Genomic DNA, 13,319 nt, shown 5'->3' on the forward strand with positions numbered 1-13,319 from the left:
TGAATATAAAAGCCATTCATTAGCTAATGACTAATTAGTCCATTGCACTGTTTCAAGTCAGTAAGTGGCCAATTGTATATGCAATTATTTCATTGCTATCATAATTAACTACAGGAACAGTTGCTTTTTTATCGCATACTAAAAAGCAAGAGTCTGGGTTGGACTTGTTAAAAATTTGAATCAGATCATTGAGACAGTGTTCTAAACTATCACCCTTAAATTATATTAATCTGGCTGATTACCCAGATCCTGTCATATTGTTCAATTTTATGATTGCCCCAACAGTCAGAATAGATTTCTTAAGGTCTTTCCAACTCTGAAAGGCCAAGATGATTTGTAATAAATTTTGTGGTTTTGAAATCTCGATTCATTATTTTTAATCAAAATTAAGAGAATTTCATTCTAGAAATAACTCGGCAAGTAACAATAATTATCAGGAACACAAATGTTGGTTTCAGAGTTGAACTTGCAACTTCTCTTGGCTTATTATTGATTTCTCCTGCGTTTAAGGATGTGATTTTAGAGTCCCGATTTCACTTCATGATCATCAGGAATTTCTCTTAACCAACTCATTCTTTAAACCCTGAACCTATACTGCACCTGAAACCACATTGCTTACCACTTTGCGTGAAGCCACGGAAGAAGTGTTACGTAAAGATTGATCGAAGTTAGGGTAGGAGGATACAGAATTGAAAGTGAGGTCCCTACAACAGAGATTAATAACCAGTTTTGTCCACTTGAGAGTCTTATCTAGAGCTGGCAATAAGAGATCCTGATTTCGTAAACTGAAAAAGGTGAAAGCAAAAATAGCCAAGCCTTTAGCACGTTCATGCTTAATGCTTGCCTTTGCACTGGTTAGCTCAAGAGTGAGCATCAAAACGCACATGCTCAATCTTTTGGCAATAACAAGGATTACGTCTTCGCCAGCCACTCTGATGAGTAAGACCTTAGACGATTAATTTATTTTATTATTCCTCTATGATTGGGAGGCAAGGAATTGCCAACAAACAGTTTTAGAAAGTGTCTTGCTTTAAATAAAATTAGTGAGCTGCAGGCCGACCTCAATCCCAGGCTTGATTCTTTTACAGTTACTCACATGAGGTTCGATAGAGTTTGGGATTAAAATGTATCACCATCAGTCAGCTGATGTCAACCAGTAGCTCTGTGAGTGCAATTACAGTCACTCTGATTGATTTCAATCGTAGGGTTGAAATGTGGTAGAGAAGGTTGCTGGGCTTCATTTTTAAAACTTTTTGCCTGTTATTTCTGCAGGTTAAATGTCTCCTGTAAAACAAGTTTATAGGTATTACAACCATAAACCAGAGTGATTGAGAAATGGAAGAGAGAGACAGGAAAAAAAAAATTAAAAAAAAGCCTGTATTGACTTTATTGAGATGAAGAAGGAGGAAGGAGTGCAGTGCATTAGGGAAAGCAGTAGGTACCCAGACATATAAAGAGTAGGTCATAGAAATTTCACAAGGTGCTGTGTGTCTGCCTTATGAAGGGAAATGAAGCTGTATGTGTGGGGGTCTCTCCACCCTTAGATGTTACTGAGTGCCAGATAGACCTTACAAGGCATCTATAAGCATAGTAAAACTTTTTTAATAAAGTTCTTTGCCACTCCTAGGATTTCCTTATAATGTAAGTATACAGTAATGCAACACTATCCCTCACTATCTCACACACGCAGTATGTGAAAAGAGCTTAGGGCTGCCCGGGGCATTCATTGTACCCTTTCAAAGTCCCTGCTTCCCAGTCACCTAGAAAGTTCTCCTGTAACTCTCCGCCATTGAGCTCTGAGGCTCAGGCCTTCTATCTGGAGTTGGCAGGCCCAGCTAGTCTTCTGCATTCAGAACTGTGAAACAGTCATAATCAAAGTACGATTTCAACTGCTTTCCCAGTTTCGTGGTGTTCTTTTGATAGGAATCACAGTGGTGATCATGTCCCAGAGGTGTGTTCTAGGGACATGGTTTTAACACCATGAGAATGAAGAGAGCCTACCAGCTGCCCGGAGTTTTTCTGCAGCGGATGACTCCTCAGTATGGTGGCAATACCCCTGACTTCTCTGTTTTTAACCTATCACCATACAGCAGCTATGGTAGAGTAATCTTAAATGCACCTTAAATAAAACATAGGAACACTGGAAGGAGAAAAAAGATGCTCTCTCTACTGTGACTTGGCTGAATGCCTGTCAGGCAAAAATCCATCTGACTGCATCTTCTCCCAAGTCAATTGCATATCTTGCTAAAATATTATAGCATATAGCTCAGTGATACCTTTTCTCTTCATTCGTGAGAATGATTTCATTGTTCATTTCATTCATAGGAAACACATCTGATATGCTTACTAAAGCAGTTGACTCCCTGTGCTTTGCATGTGAACACTCTTACCCAACGTGTCCTTCTGATCCTCATCGCCCCCGCCCTCTCTGTCCCAGCAGGTCTCACCAGCAACACAACAGATGCAGCCCACCCAGACAATACAGCCGCCCCAGCCCACAGGGGGGCGCCGGCGAAGGGTGGTAGATGAGGATCCCGATGAGAGGCGGCGGAAATTTCTGGAACGGAACCGGGCAGCTGCCACCCGCTGCAGACAGAAGAGGAAGGTCTGGGTGATGTCACTGGAAAAGAAAGCAGAAGAACTCACCCAGACAAACATGCAGCTTCAGGTGCAGCCCGCTGTCTCCTTCCTCAAGGACTCCAAGGCCCTGGCACTTTCCTGCCCCAGGCGCTTGGTGGCCTAAGCCGTGATATCGCACAGTTAGCCCACAGAGGAACTGCAGGTCTACTCCTCCAACTTTTTAAATTTGGAGACACTCCACAAAACAAAGTAAACCATTCCGATTTCAATCTGCTTACAAAGCTCTGAGGAAGAAGGACCTGCCCAGCTAAGTCTAGGACTGAGAATGCAGACTTTGACCAGACAGAGATTCAATCTTTCTTTTCAGCAATTGCTTTCTCTGTTTCACTTCTTTGGCTCTCAGATTTTTCATCTATAAAGTGAGAATAATATCTTCAGAGTTGCTAGGAGGCGTGAATGACCTAAGACCTACAAAACATTTAGTACCATGCCTGGCACATCATAAACCTTCAATCGAAAAGCAGATGTTTATATTCACGGGGTTGACAGGTGTTGTTTTAGCTTATTCTGGGTTATCTCTAGTTTCATTTAATGGGAGAAAGAAAGGATTTGGGTTATTATTTTGCTCTGAAACAAAGGGCATATTTCCATTTCATTTTCAAACTTAGCAAGATTTGAATCTTTTATAACTATTGCTTTGCATGGGTGGCTTAACTGAAGATGTTTTATTTATTTATTTAAAGCTTCTTTCTTTTATCCATGAATGAGAAAGAAAGACAAAGAGATATAAATGCTCCCTATAGGGTCTTGCCACGGCCATCCATTCCAGCCTTAGCCGTGGATCACGGGCACACATGTGCTCCGTATGCCCAACAAGGACTCTAGACACTAACCAGGAATCTTCCCATGTGGGCCAGTCATGCTGAGCATCAAGTTGTACCATAGTACGGTCCCATGGGCATATTTTGATAAGGAAGCCAGTTCTTGAAGCATATGAGACAAGAGGAAGAAAATCTAGTACCCAGGGCTTTTCCAGCAGACTTCATGTCATAAAGATGATGCAGTTCAGGGCATGTGTTCCAACATACAAGAGAGGTTACTCTTCACCAGCAGAAAAAAAGCCACTGAATAGACATGTGACCAACAGTAGTAACAGTCGTTATGTATAGTTCAGTGCTTCCAGGAGCTCAGCGAATGGCTGAGGAGTAGAAGCTATGGGTAATGTGCCCGAAATGGAGAAACTGCACATTACCCGGTTAACCATTCATAGTCACCCCATCCTCTCCCCCCGATCTGGTTCTCTGTGCATCCTTAGGTAATAACCCCCCAGAGTCTTTGTATTTTCAATTTCATTACAATGAAATGGGCTTGCATCCAGTATTAAAAATGTGCAAGGAAAGTTTGGGTTCTACACGAGCTGAATTTCATAATTTATGGATGTTAGCTTCTCTCCTGAAAGGTATCATTCTTTTTGTGAGAAATATAAGCAAGAAACTGGGAAGCATATAGCAGATTGGGGCATAATGATGCCCCCACTAGCTTCTACGCTACAGGAAGGTTGGGGCTGTGTCTTATTACGCCAACCCCCACTATCTGTCTTGTTTCTAATACAGTTTCTACACTCAGTAACTATGTGTTGAATTAAATGAATGAACTCTCCATTGTTGGAGAGTCCAAAAACTGCTTGACTATTTGGCAAGGATACGATTGCAGGGAATCAAGCCACAGAAGAATGGCTGGATGCAAATGCCTTTAAAGCCAGTCCTGGAATCTGGCAGACACAGAAGTATGTGAGAGACTTTTAGGTAGAACATGCATACACATTTTTCATGTCAATAGTCAAATGTTTATTTTGATGTGTTTTGAAAAAGTATAATTAGAACATTAAATATGCAATTTAACAGAGATAATTGGTGAGGTTGAGGCTAAATCATTAAAATGAGTTAATTTGCATATAGATGTTGAATAAATAGAATTTCTGATAACTGTGGAACTATAAATATCGCAGGAGTGGTTCGGCAATGGTTGAAGCTGGACACCCCCAACAATTTGATATAATTTCTGAAGTGTGCTGGAGGTTTTCTCAATCTTGGCATTATTTCTTTTTTTTCTTTTTCTTTCTTTTTTTTTTTTCCCCCAGAGATTTTTGTTGTAACATGCATGCACTCGTCAGAGAGACAGAGAGAAAAAAAGAGACAGAAAGCTAAAAATCACCACCCTAGGGGAGGATATCCACACCTCAATCCCTTCTCCTCTCAGGATTTTGGGCCCACATGCATATGTACCCGGCACAAGTTTTAAGCTGCTGGGCCTGGAATTTGAATGGCTGTTGACCATGTGGGAGCCCAGTGCCTTAACCATTATGCCACATGCTGGTTCCAGCATTATTGACTTTGGAGCCCAATCATTCTTTGTTATGCCCTGTTCATTGCAGGGTATTTATTGGATAGCAGCATCTTTGGCTTCTACCCACTAGATGTCAGGAGCATATTCTCCTTCCAGCTGTGATACCCAAAAAGTCACTCCAGAAGTTGCCAAATCTCCTGTGGTTAGCCAATGGTGGAGGTAGGGTACAAAACTGGCCCAGTAGAGACCCACTGCCTTAGATAAAGGGACCATGAATAGGCAACTGACACATCTCAGAGGCCAGCAAGTCCTTAAATCAGTTTTAACTGGCATTAACCTTCACAGAATTACTTCACAGTATCCACCCTGATCGTAGAGTATGAATACATACTTATGATTGCTTTTACTAAACACATAGAGTAAATTTACCTTTACTAGCTCTTATCCATTTGTGTTTTAGGAAAGCATTTCTGTTTACTTACTTCTATCTCCCATGAGCGAGAGAGACAGAAACAGCAACACCAACAAGTCTCGATGCCACGATCCACCCCCTGCTTCAGCCAGCCCCAGATCAAGGGCATTCATATGCCTGTGGTACTCAGGGACTTTTCCAGATGTAAACTCAGAAGCTTTCCTGTGTCAGCCTCATACAACCTACTGTTTTAACACTGCATCTCCATCTGGCCCACTCATAGACTTTTTAAAAAATTTATTATACATTTCTTTAGAAATAAATGGTTAAGGAAAAGAGACACCAGGACTCTAGTTCCCAAAAACCAGGGGGAAAAAAATCCTACTGAGTCCATGCAATGGACCCTGGAATTTTGGGTTGTTAAATCTGTGTCCCAAGAAGGAGCAGTCTCTGGAAAGACTCAATTATTGGTGATTATAATTATTTCAGCCACTGCTTTGCCTCAGAGGGACAGAAGCCACAACTGATCAGTGTTTTCTGTGATGATGCGTGCTCCACCTCAGGCCCTGTGGTGCTGGAGACATGCCGTGGGTTCTGCTACCTTTAAATGACCCTTTCCCTCTCACTGGACCTCTGTCAAAAGAAAAAGGTGTCTCTCTTGAGGCTGATCCTTTGCGCCAAACTTTAGGTAAATAGAAATGGAAGGTGCTAAGCAAACAAACTCCAGCCAAACGGAATATCCATGGTCTGGATGGCCAGCTGCCACCTTTGAGTTGTTTTCCCGCATAGAACCTTCTAGTTAGGCTGCAGAGTTTCAGGTTGGAAAAACCAGACTTAAGAAAACAAAATCAAACTCCCAGACTTCATTTCGTAGTCTCACAACATATCTTTGCCCAAGAGGTCAACACAGGTATAAGAATTGGGGGAAATATTAGAAACCACCCAATTTGACATTTTTTTAAATGTCATTTGTATTTATTTTTTGAAATGACTTTTTTTGGAAATGTCACTTTTATTTATTTTTTGAAATGACATTTGGATTCATTTTTTTTTCTTCCATGAGGAAGACAGGCATCCCCAATAGGGTCTTCATGCCAAAATCCCCTCCCAAGCCTCTGTCAGTCACTTTCATGGGCATGTGTGCACTTGTGCCCTGCATGTACGTGGGAGACCTCAAGACCTGGACACGGGACCTTCACATGGTCTCAGCATTGTGGAGCACTGTGTTACCACTGCCACTGTAGCTGGCCCCAATCTGACATTTATATAGGAAGAGACCGAGGTTCAGGGAAACGAAGAGTGTGCCCCATAAGTAACAGAATGAGGAGTCTAGCAAGTCTCTTGTTGATCTACCCCACTACTTTGTGATCTTCCATTCTAAAAAGCCCTTAAAAATAAAGGAATCCACATCCACATTCTTTTCTCCAATACAGAATGTCTAGTCAGCTCTAAATTCTTCAACTGCTGATGTACTCAGTAGATCATTTGTGTTCAGTAGACGATATGGAAATCATCTGGTCACCCATAGAAATAATTGCTTTTCTTTTTTAGTGCAAAGACACATGGTCTAAGTTGCTGCTGAAATTTTAGACACACAAAAACCCAGGTCTAGGACTTGGCAAGAGAATAGGCCAGATGGGAACTGTTGCTTGACAAATTAAAAGTCCTTTGTTTCAGCGTGAACCAAACCTGGCCTCAGCTAATCCACAGGGGGAGGGAGGCTGTAGGGCCCATTTTGATAATTATTTCTTTGGCACAAACTACTGCTTACACCAAAAAGCATTCTACATTTATCATATAACAAAATGACGTCCCTAAAGCCAAAAACTGCAAATGTAGCGATTAGGGACTTCTTGGAGTGCTTACTTAAAGTATGTTATTGTAGTATTGAATATCTCTATGGGGTGCTACTTCATCCCAAAGCAGATTGAGGGGTTTAAAAATAGATCAATCCAACTGAATCTACCCTCTTACACTCTCTATTGAAGTGGGTAACTGCCTTAGAGTAGCAAACGCAAATTAGTGTAGAAAAATGGAAAAAGGAAGGGTCAATTTCAGCGAAAGAACCAACACTTACTATTAATACTTTGTGTTTGCAAAGTACTTTTATACTAAGACCCAGAACTATTATTGCAACGACCTATGTAAGATAATTAGAAAAATAAATAAATAAATGGGTGATTTTCTCCTATTCATAAAGCAAGGTCATTGAGAAAAAGAAAATGCCTCCAGAAACCCTGGATTTTATTTCCCTGTTAGACTTGCAGGCCACATTTGATTCCTTTCATGCATTTTGAAACATTTGCTATCAGGTCGTTCTGAAATGAGTTGAAGGTGATTCAACTTATGTTCCCTTGAAAAGGGTTTTTACTTAAAATGTAGTCTAGCACCTGTGCCTTCGCTACATCAGCCAGTCTTCTGAAATGGAATCCTTAAGGTGGCCATGCATGTACACAACACACCATTCATTCTTCTTTCTCCAGGGCAGTGATTCTTGACCTTGCCTAAGACGAAGTCCCCTTAACGAAATCTGAGGAAGCCCCCCCAGATGCTCTCTCCACAACATAGACACATGCATGGACATCCAAAATATTCTAAAATTAAACTATAAATGTTACTTTGGAATCTGTTCCGATAAGAACTGGAAGCACAACAGGTGTGAGAACATGCCCTCTTATGAAACATAGGACTCCCATTTGGAGGCAGGAGGTGCCATTCACCTTCATGAATGTCCTCAAATTTAGGAGCAATTTTACTGTGCAATTAAGCGATTTATTCATCATTAAGGCTAATTAAATAGACATTTTTATTTTGTAAAGTTTGGAGGAGAAAGGAAACAATTTTCGTAGATAAGATTTGTATCACTTTGTTATTGATGTTACTCTAAATGTAATGCCTTACACTGAATTCAGAAATGAAAGATAATGTTTAAGGTTCATTATTTTTTTTTTTTTGGAGAGATTTTCACTGTAGGGCACGTGCGCTCGCCAGACAGACAGAGAGAGACATAGAGATAGAAAGCGAGAAATCACCCCCCGGGGAGATGGTCACGCCGCAATCCCTTCTCCTCCATTCTCCTCTCAGGACCTTGGGCACGCACGCACACGTGCCCGGCGTGAGTTTTAAGCCACCGGGTCCGGGACACGAACCGCGGTCGACTACGTGGGAGTCCAGTGACATAGCCATTACGCTAACTGCTGGTTCCCATGGGTTGATTTTTTTTAAAAGTAACTTCTAGAATTGTGAGCTTACTTTCTTAGATGATAAATATCAGGTCGTTGGAAAAGTCATGAGTCTTTTTCTATGCAAAAATGCGTCGTGTCTTTTCAGACAACCCTTACATGCCTGAAAAGCCAAGTTCATACTGAAAGTGTAGAGAAGACTTAATGACAGCAATGTTAAACACTCCTTTCTTTGTGTGTGTGTGTGTGTGTGTGTGTGTGTGTGTTTCTGATGCATGAAGTATAATGCCTGGCAGTCACGAATGAACCTTGGCCAGACAGAGGGTATTAATTATCACAATTTTAAAATGGCTTATTCAAGATAACACTCTGTTTACATTTGCTTTTATCAAGTGGAAGCACCTGGGAGCCAACCAACTATGCTACATTTATATTTTTAGACAATGGGTGCCAAGTATAATATTCTACAAAGCTAGAGGCGTGCCTTTGTGAATTAGTGCATCAAGACATGAGGCACTTAGATCTAAGTAAATAAGAAAGAAACCCCACAATCCACATCACCCTAATATTAAGGGAGAAAAGAACTTCTGGACTGAAATTAGCGAGACTAGTTAATTCATGGATCAAGCTAATCCAGTCATGGCCCCAAATGCCATTGCCTCCTGCCTCCCACCAGTAAGGGACCGACAGTTGTAGCATGTGCTTCTAGGCCTGCTACTAAGTGGCATCAGGCAGATGGACATGATTTATTGAGTGCTTGGTATGTGCTAGGCATTGTTCTAAGTGTTTACTTCTATTACTCCTCACTCACAACCATCCAAAGACTTTTGCACTGTTTTTACCCCATTTCATAAATGGATTTCTGGAGCTAAGCAGGATTATGATACCTGCCCAGGGTGGAGTGGCCATTGTCACCTTCTTACCCCAGCAGTAGAACCCATCATCTGAGGGTATGATATGTGACCTTTTCACAGGGTCCAGCTCACCAGAGAAAACTAGTCTCCTGGTAAGTGTGAGGGCCCAATGGAAGACATCATAAAATTTTCAGTTGAGCCCCACCAAATAATATTTTTAACACCATTCATATATCTCCAAAAAGGAAAAGATGTACGGAAATACCCTGGATTTGGTTGTCAAAATAAATGAATTAATTAAATGGAGGGAAAAAATGGAAGCCTGCCTATTTTATTGCTGACAGTGCATGGGGCTTTGGGTTTGTATTATCTGGTCTTCTCAATATGGCTTTAAAATATCTCTTTCCAGAATGAAGTGTCCATGTTGAAAAACGAAGTGGCCCAGCTGAAACAGCTGTTGTTAACACATAAAGACTGTCCAATAACAGCCATGCAGAAGGAATCGCAGGGGTATCTAAGTAAGTCACCAACTTTTTGGCTTTCCTTAGCGTCGAATTCTTTTGCCACTACTTTTGCCTTGAAATGTATTGAAAGAGCAAAAGCAAAATGCCCACCCAGGCACATATCATACTAGAATTCTTGCCTGGTTACCAAACTATTCTACCGGTGGATCCCTCTTTCCTGACCCTTGTCTAACACCATGCCCACCACCTCCTGGTGGTTTGCTGCTATACTTTCCCTGGCCTTCCACGTTGTAAAATTCTACCAAATTCTAATTTTGCAGCCAGTAAGAAAACAGCCTGTTGGAAACCAATTACTAGTGGCCTAGCAGTTTTCTTGAGAAACCCGTGGGCTGGGAAACAGAGGGGGTGAATCATAGCCAGTGCCTCAGGATACACTGCATGTTACTCACCAGGCTGAAAAGCTAATGACCAGGTCTCAGTTTACCAATAGGTAAAGTGGATCCCTTTTTCTAAACCCCAATTCCTGCACCTGGAATGTTAATAAGTTAAATGCTAGTGGAGGAGGGGATGGTGGGAGGACTAGAAATTCATGGCTGAAGGTCAATTTATTTTCAAATGATTTTTTAGATTGAGCAACACAGATTCTCCCACCACATGTGAGTATTTTTCCACATTTGACGTATGGATGGCTACTTGAAAATACAGGACTCAAACACATCAGATGATTCTGCTGAGATAGAAAGCATGGCTTTGCTCGTAGCTATAAACCGGGAAGGCATAGCTTTGTGACAGCAGTTTAGAATAAATTAATGTCCGGAAGAAAATGTGTGAACCTCTTCTACTTCATTTACATGTCGAGTACTCTCTCTCTGAGCAGTTGCAAGTCCACACAAGAAAGAGCTATATTGGTGTGTGCCTGTGTGTGTTTTTCCCTAGGTCCGGAGAGCAGCCCTCCAGCAAGTCCTGTCCCAGCCTGCTCTCAGCATCAAGTCATCCAACATAACACCATCACCACTTCCTCATCGGTCAGCGAGGTCGTAGGAAGCTCCACCCTCAGTCAGCTCACCACTCACAGAACAGATCTGAATCCGATTCTTTAAAATGCATGGGGTAGCCCTTGCCTCCCGGAAGAGCCGTAGCAGACCATGCGTCCTTTCTTTTAAGGGCATTTTTAGAATTAACTCACACCTGGAATACGTCTCAGCCCTTCAAAGACTGGCTTTCATTTTTATAGTTATTCTGGAAATGTTGTCTTTTATACTTAGTTATATAAGAAAAAAAGGGAGTTATGCAATTAATATCTATCAGCTTGGGAAATGCTTTGGTGCTTTTCTCCAATTTTCTGGTACCGTAACTTGTTTATAAATTGAACCTTTTCTGTATATAGTTGTAGTTTCATTCTCATCAGTCCAACCCTTCGCCTGACACATTGACTCTTGTTAAACCGGAGCAGAGCTTTTAGCCAAAAGGAGGCATCCCTAGATGTCAAGGAAGACAGACCCAAGGTAATTGGGTAGGAAATGTGATGACATCATAACTCATGTTGAGTTTGTGCTGGGATGTCACCAAGATCCCAGATAAACACACAGCCTTTCCCACCACTGTTCCAAGATCCATCGATAGCCAAATACAGCTGCCAAGCACCTCACCACCTCTCCTCTTCCTCTTGGCCCACTGGCTTGAATGCCCAATCTACGCCCCACCCCCGCTTCCACTTTTTCTTGGGCTCCATGTTCCCCCTTCCTTTTGAGTCCCCCACCCCCATTAGCACTGCATGGGAAGAGGAGAAGAACATTTAAAGAAACACACACACACACCCAACAACAAAAGCAAACCTCAAAAACGTGGATCTAGCCATGGCTTCACTTGCCCATAACCCACAGCTGGAGTTCATTTGACTCTCACTTTTCACAAAACAGTAATCAGGAGATCTTTAATGTGCCTGATTTAATGTTTTTAATAATCGGGGCGAATAAAAGGTGGTTTAGTTCGAGGTGAAGCACCGTTGAATGCCAGCTGTGGAGACACTAGGGAAGGGGGCTTTGTAAGCCTCGATTGTGAAAGTCCGACTTATGATGCGGGGCTATAACATCACACCCTTGAATTGCAACTGGTTTTATATGGCCTGTCTATAATGTTGAAAATCCATGTACTATATAATAATTCAGAAGGGCTCTATTCACTACACAGATTACATTGTTCAGTCATCAGCTGCTAATAGCCTAAGATTTATTTATTTATTTTTCTTAAGCCTACGGACCCGGCTTTGCTGTTCTAACGGGTGAAAGTAGACTAACTCCTGGAGAAATAAAAAGAGAAAGAAAACCCAGTGTTTCCACAGGGGCACTCTCGGCTCTCCCACAACAGTTAAAACGCTCTCGGGTTGTTGAAGGAATCCCATGGAAATGGCACACGCTACTCCAATCTTCTGAACAGTTTTAATTTATATTCCAGTAACTTACAAATGGACTTGCCAGTTATAAGAAGCAGATAGTCCCCACACCTCAATTGTGCCTCCTTGAAACAAGCCATGCTACTGTGCTAACATTTTTTTTTTTTTTTTGGAGAGGTTTTTTCGCTATAGGGTGTGTGCGCTCGGCAGACAGACAGAGAGAGACATAGAGACAGAAAGCGAGAAATCACCCCCCAGGGGGGATGGTCACGCCGCAATCCCTTCTTCTCCATTCTCCTCTCGGGATCTTGGGCACGCACGCACACGTGCCCGGCGTGAGGTTTAAGCCACTGGGTCCGGGACGCGAACCGTGGTCGACTACGTGGGAGTCTAGTGACATAGCCATTACGCCAACTGCTGTTTCCCACTGTGCTAACATTTGAATATCGCATCTCACAAGTAACAGGGGCTAATGTTTCCAGCAGTCTAGGCAGGTGCTGATGTTTCATCTCCATTTGAATGCTTGACCTCCTGACATGTGTGTGTGTAAGTGTGTGTGTTCATGGGTTTTAAAAGAACAGTATTTTCCAAAAGGTGTCACTTTTATAAGAGTTCAGAAAAGGAAAGGATGTGTTTTTGTTTTTTTTTTTCTTTCTCTCTCACTATAGTGTAAGGATCTATTTTGAAGAAAAAAAGAAAATAGGGTCATGAAGCTTGATTTTTATAGCTAGTCTCAGTTTTATCAAATAACTTACTTTTTAAATCAGTATTTATCAACAGTCTTTCCATGTATGCAGTACTTTCAAAAGACAGTTTTGAGTGTCCAGTGAAACTTATGACTTGGATTTATAGTCTAAGAATGAAAACAAAAGAAAAAAACTTAAAAATGTAAAAATTAACAAAAAAAATTTAAAAAGCAAGTGAAAAGGATTTTCTATTATATTTTAGACAAACATATAATTTTCAAGTATTTTAAATACTAAATTCATATAGTTTTATTTTCTTTCTTTCCTTTTTTTTTTAAATTCCAACAGTAATAACTGAATGGTTTAACGCAACTGGTTTCCTAAGAAATGTTTTCAGACTTAG

The 13,319-nt window shown here is 41.3% G+C and overlaps 1 protein-coding gene across 3 annotated transcripts in view; it reads left to right on the forward strand.

Moving 5' to 3' along the window:
* Nucleotides 1-12,402, forward strand: part of CREB5 (cAMP responsive element binding protein 5) — a 516,790-nt gene extending 504,388 nt beyond the window's left edge. The window contains exons 9-12 of one of the 3 annotated variants that reach the window (XM_027767818.1): nt 2,438-2,668; nt 9,784-9,892; nt 10,466-10,494; nt 10,775-10,834. In XM_027767818.1, coding sequence (XP_027623619.1) covers nt 2,438-2,668; nt 9,784-9,892; nt 10,466-10,470 — 345 coding nt within the window. In that variant the 3' untranslated portion in view covers nt 10,471-10,494; nt 10,775-10,834. Of the gene's footprint in view, nt 1-2,437; nt 2,669-9,783; nt 9,893-10,465; nt 10,495-10,774 lie in introns of all 3 variants that reach the window. The other 2 variants (XM_006167341.3, XM_027767819.1) reach the window with 2 other exon arrangements.
* The last annotated feature ends 917 nt before the right edge of the window (nt 12,403-13,319 follow it).

The sequence above is a fragment of the Tupaia chinensis genome, unplaced genomic scaffold (assembly GCF_000334495.1).
Source record: "Tupaia chinensis unplaced genomic scaffold, TupChi_1.0 Scaffold144731_1, whole genome shotgun sequence".
Lineage (NCBI taxonomy): Eukaryota > Metazoa > Chordata > Mammalia > Scandentia > Tupaiidae > Tupaia > Tupaia belangeri.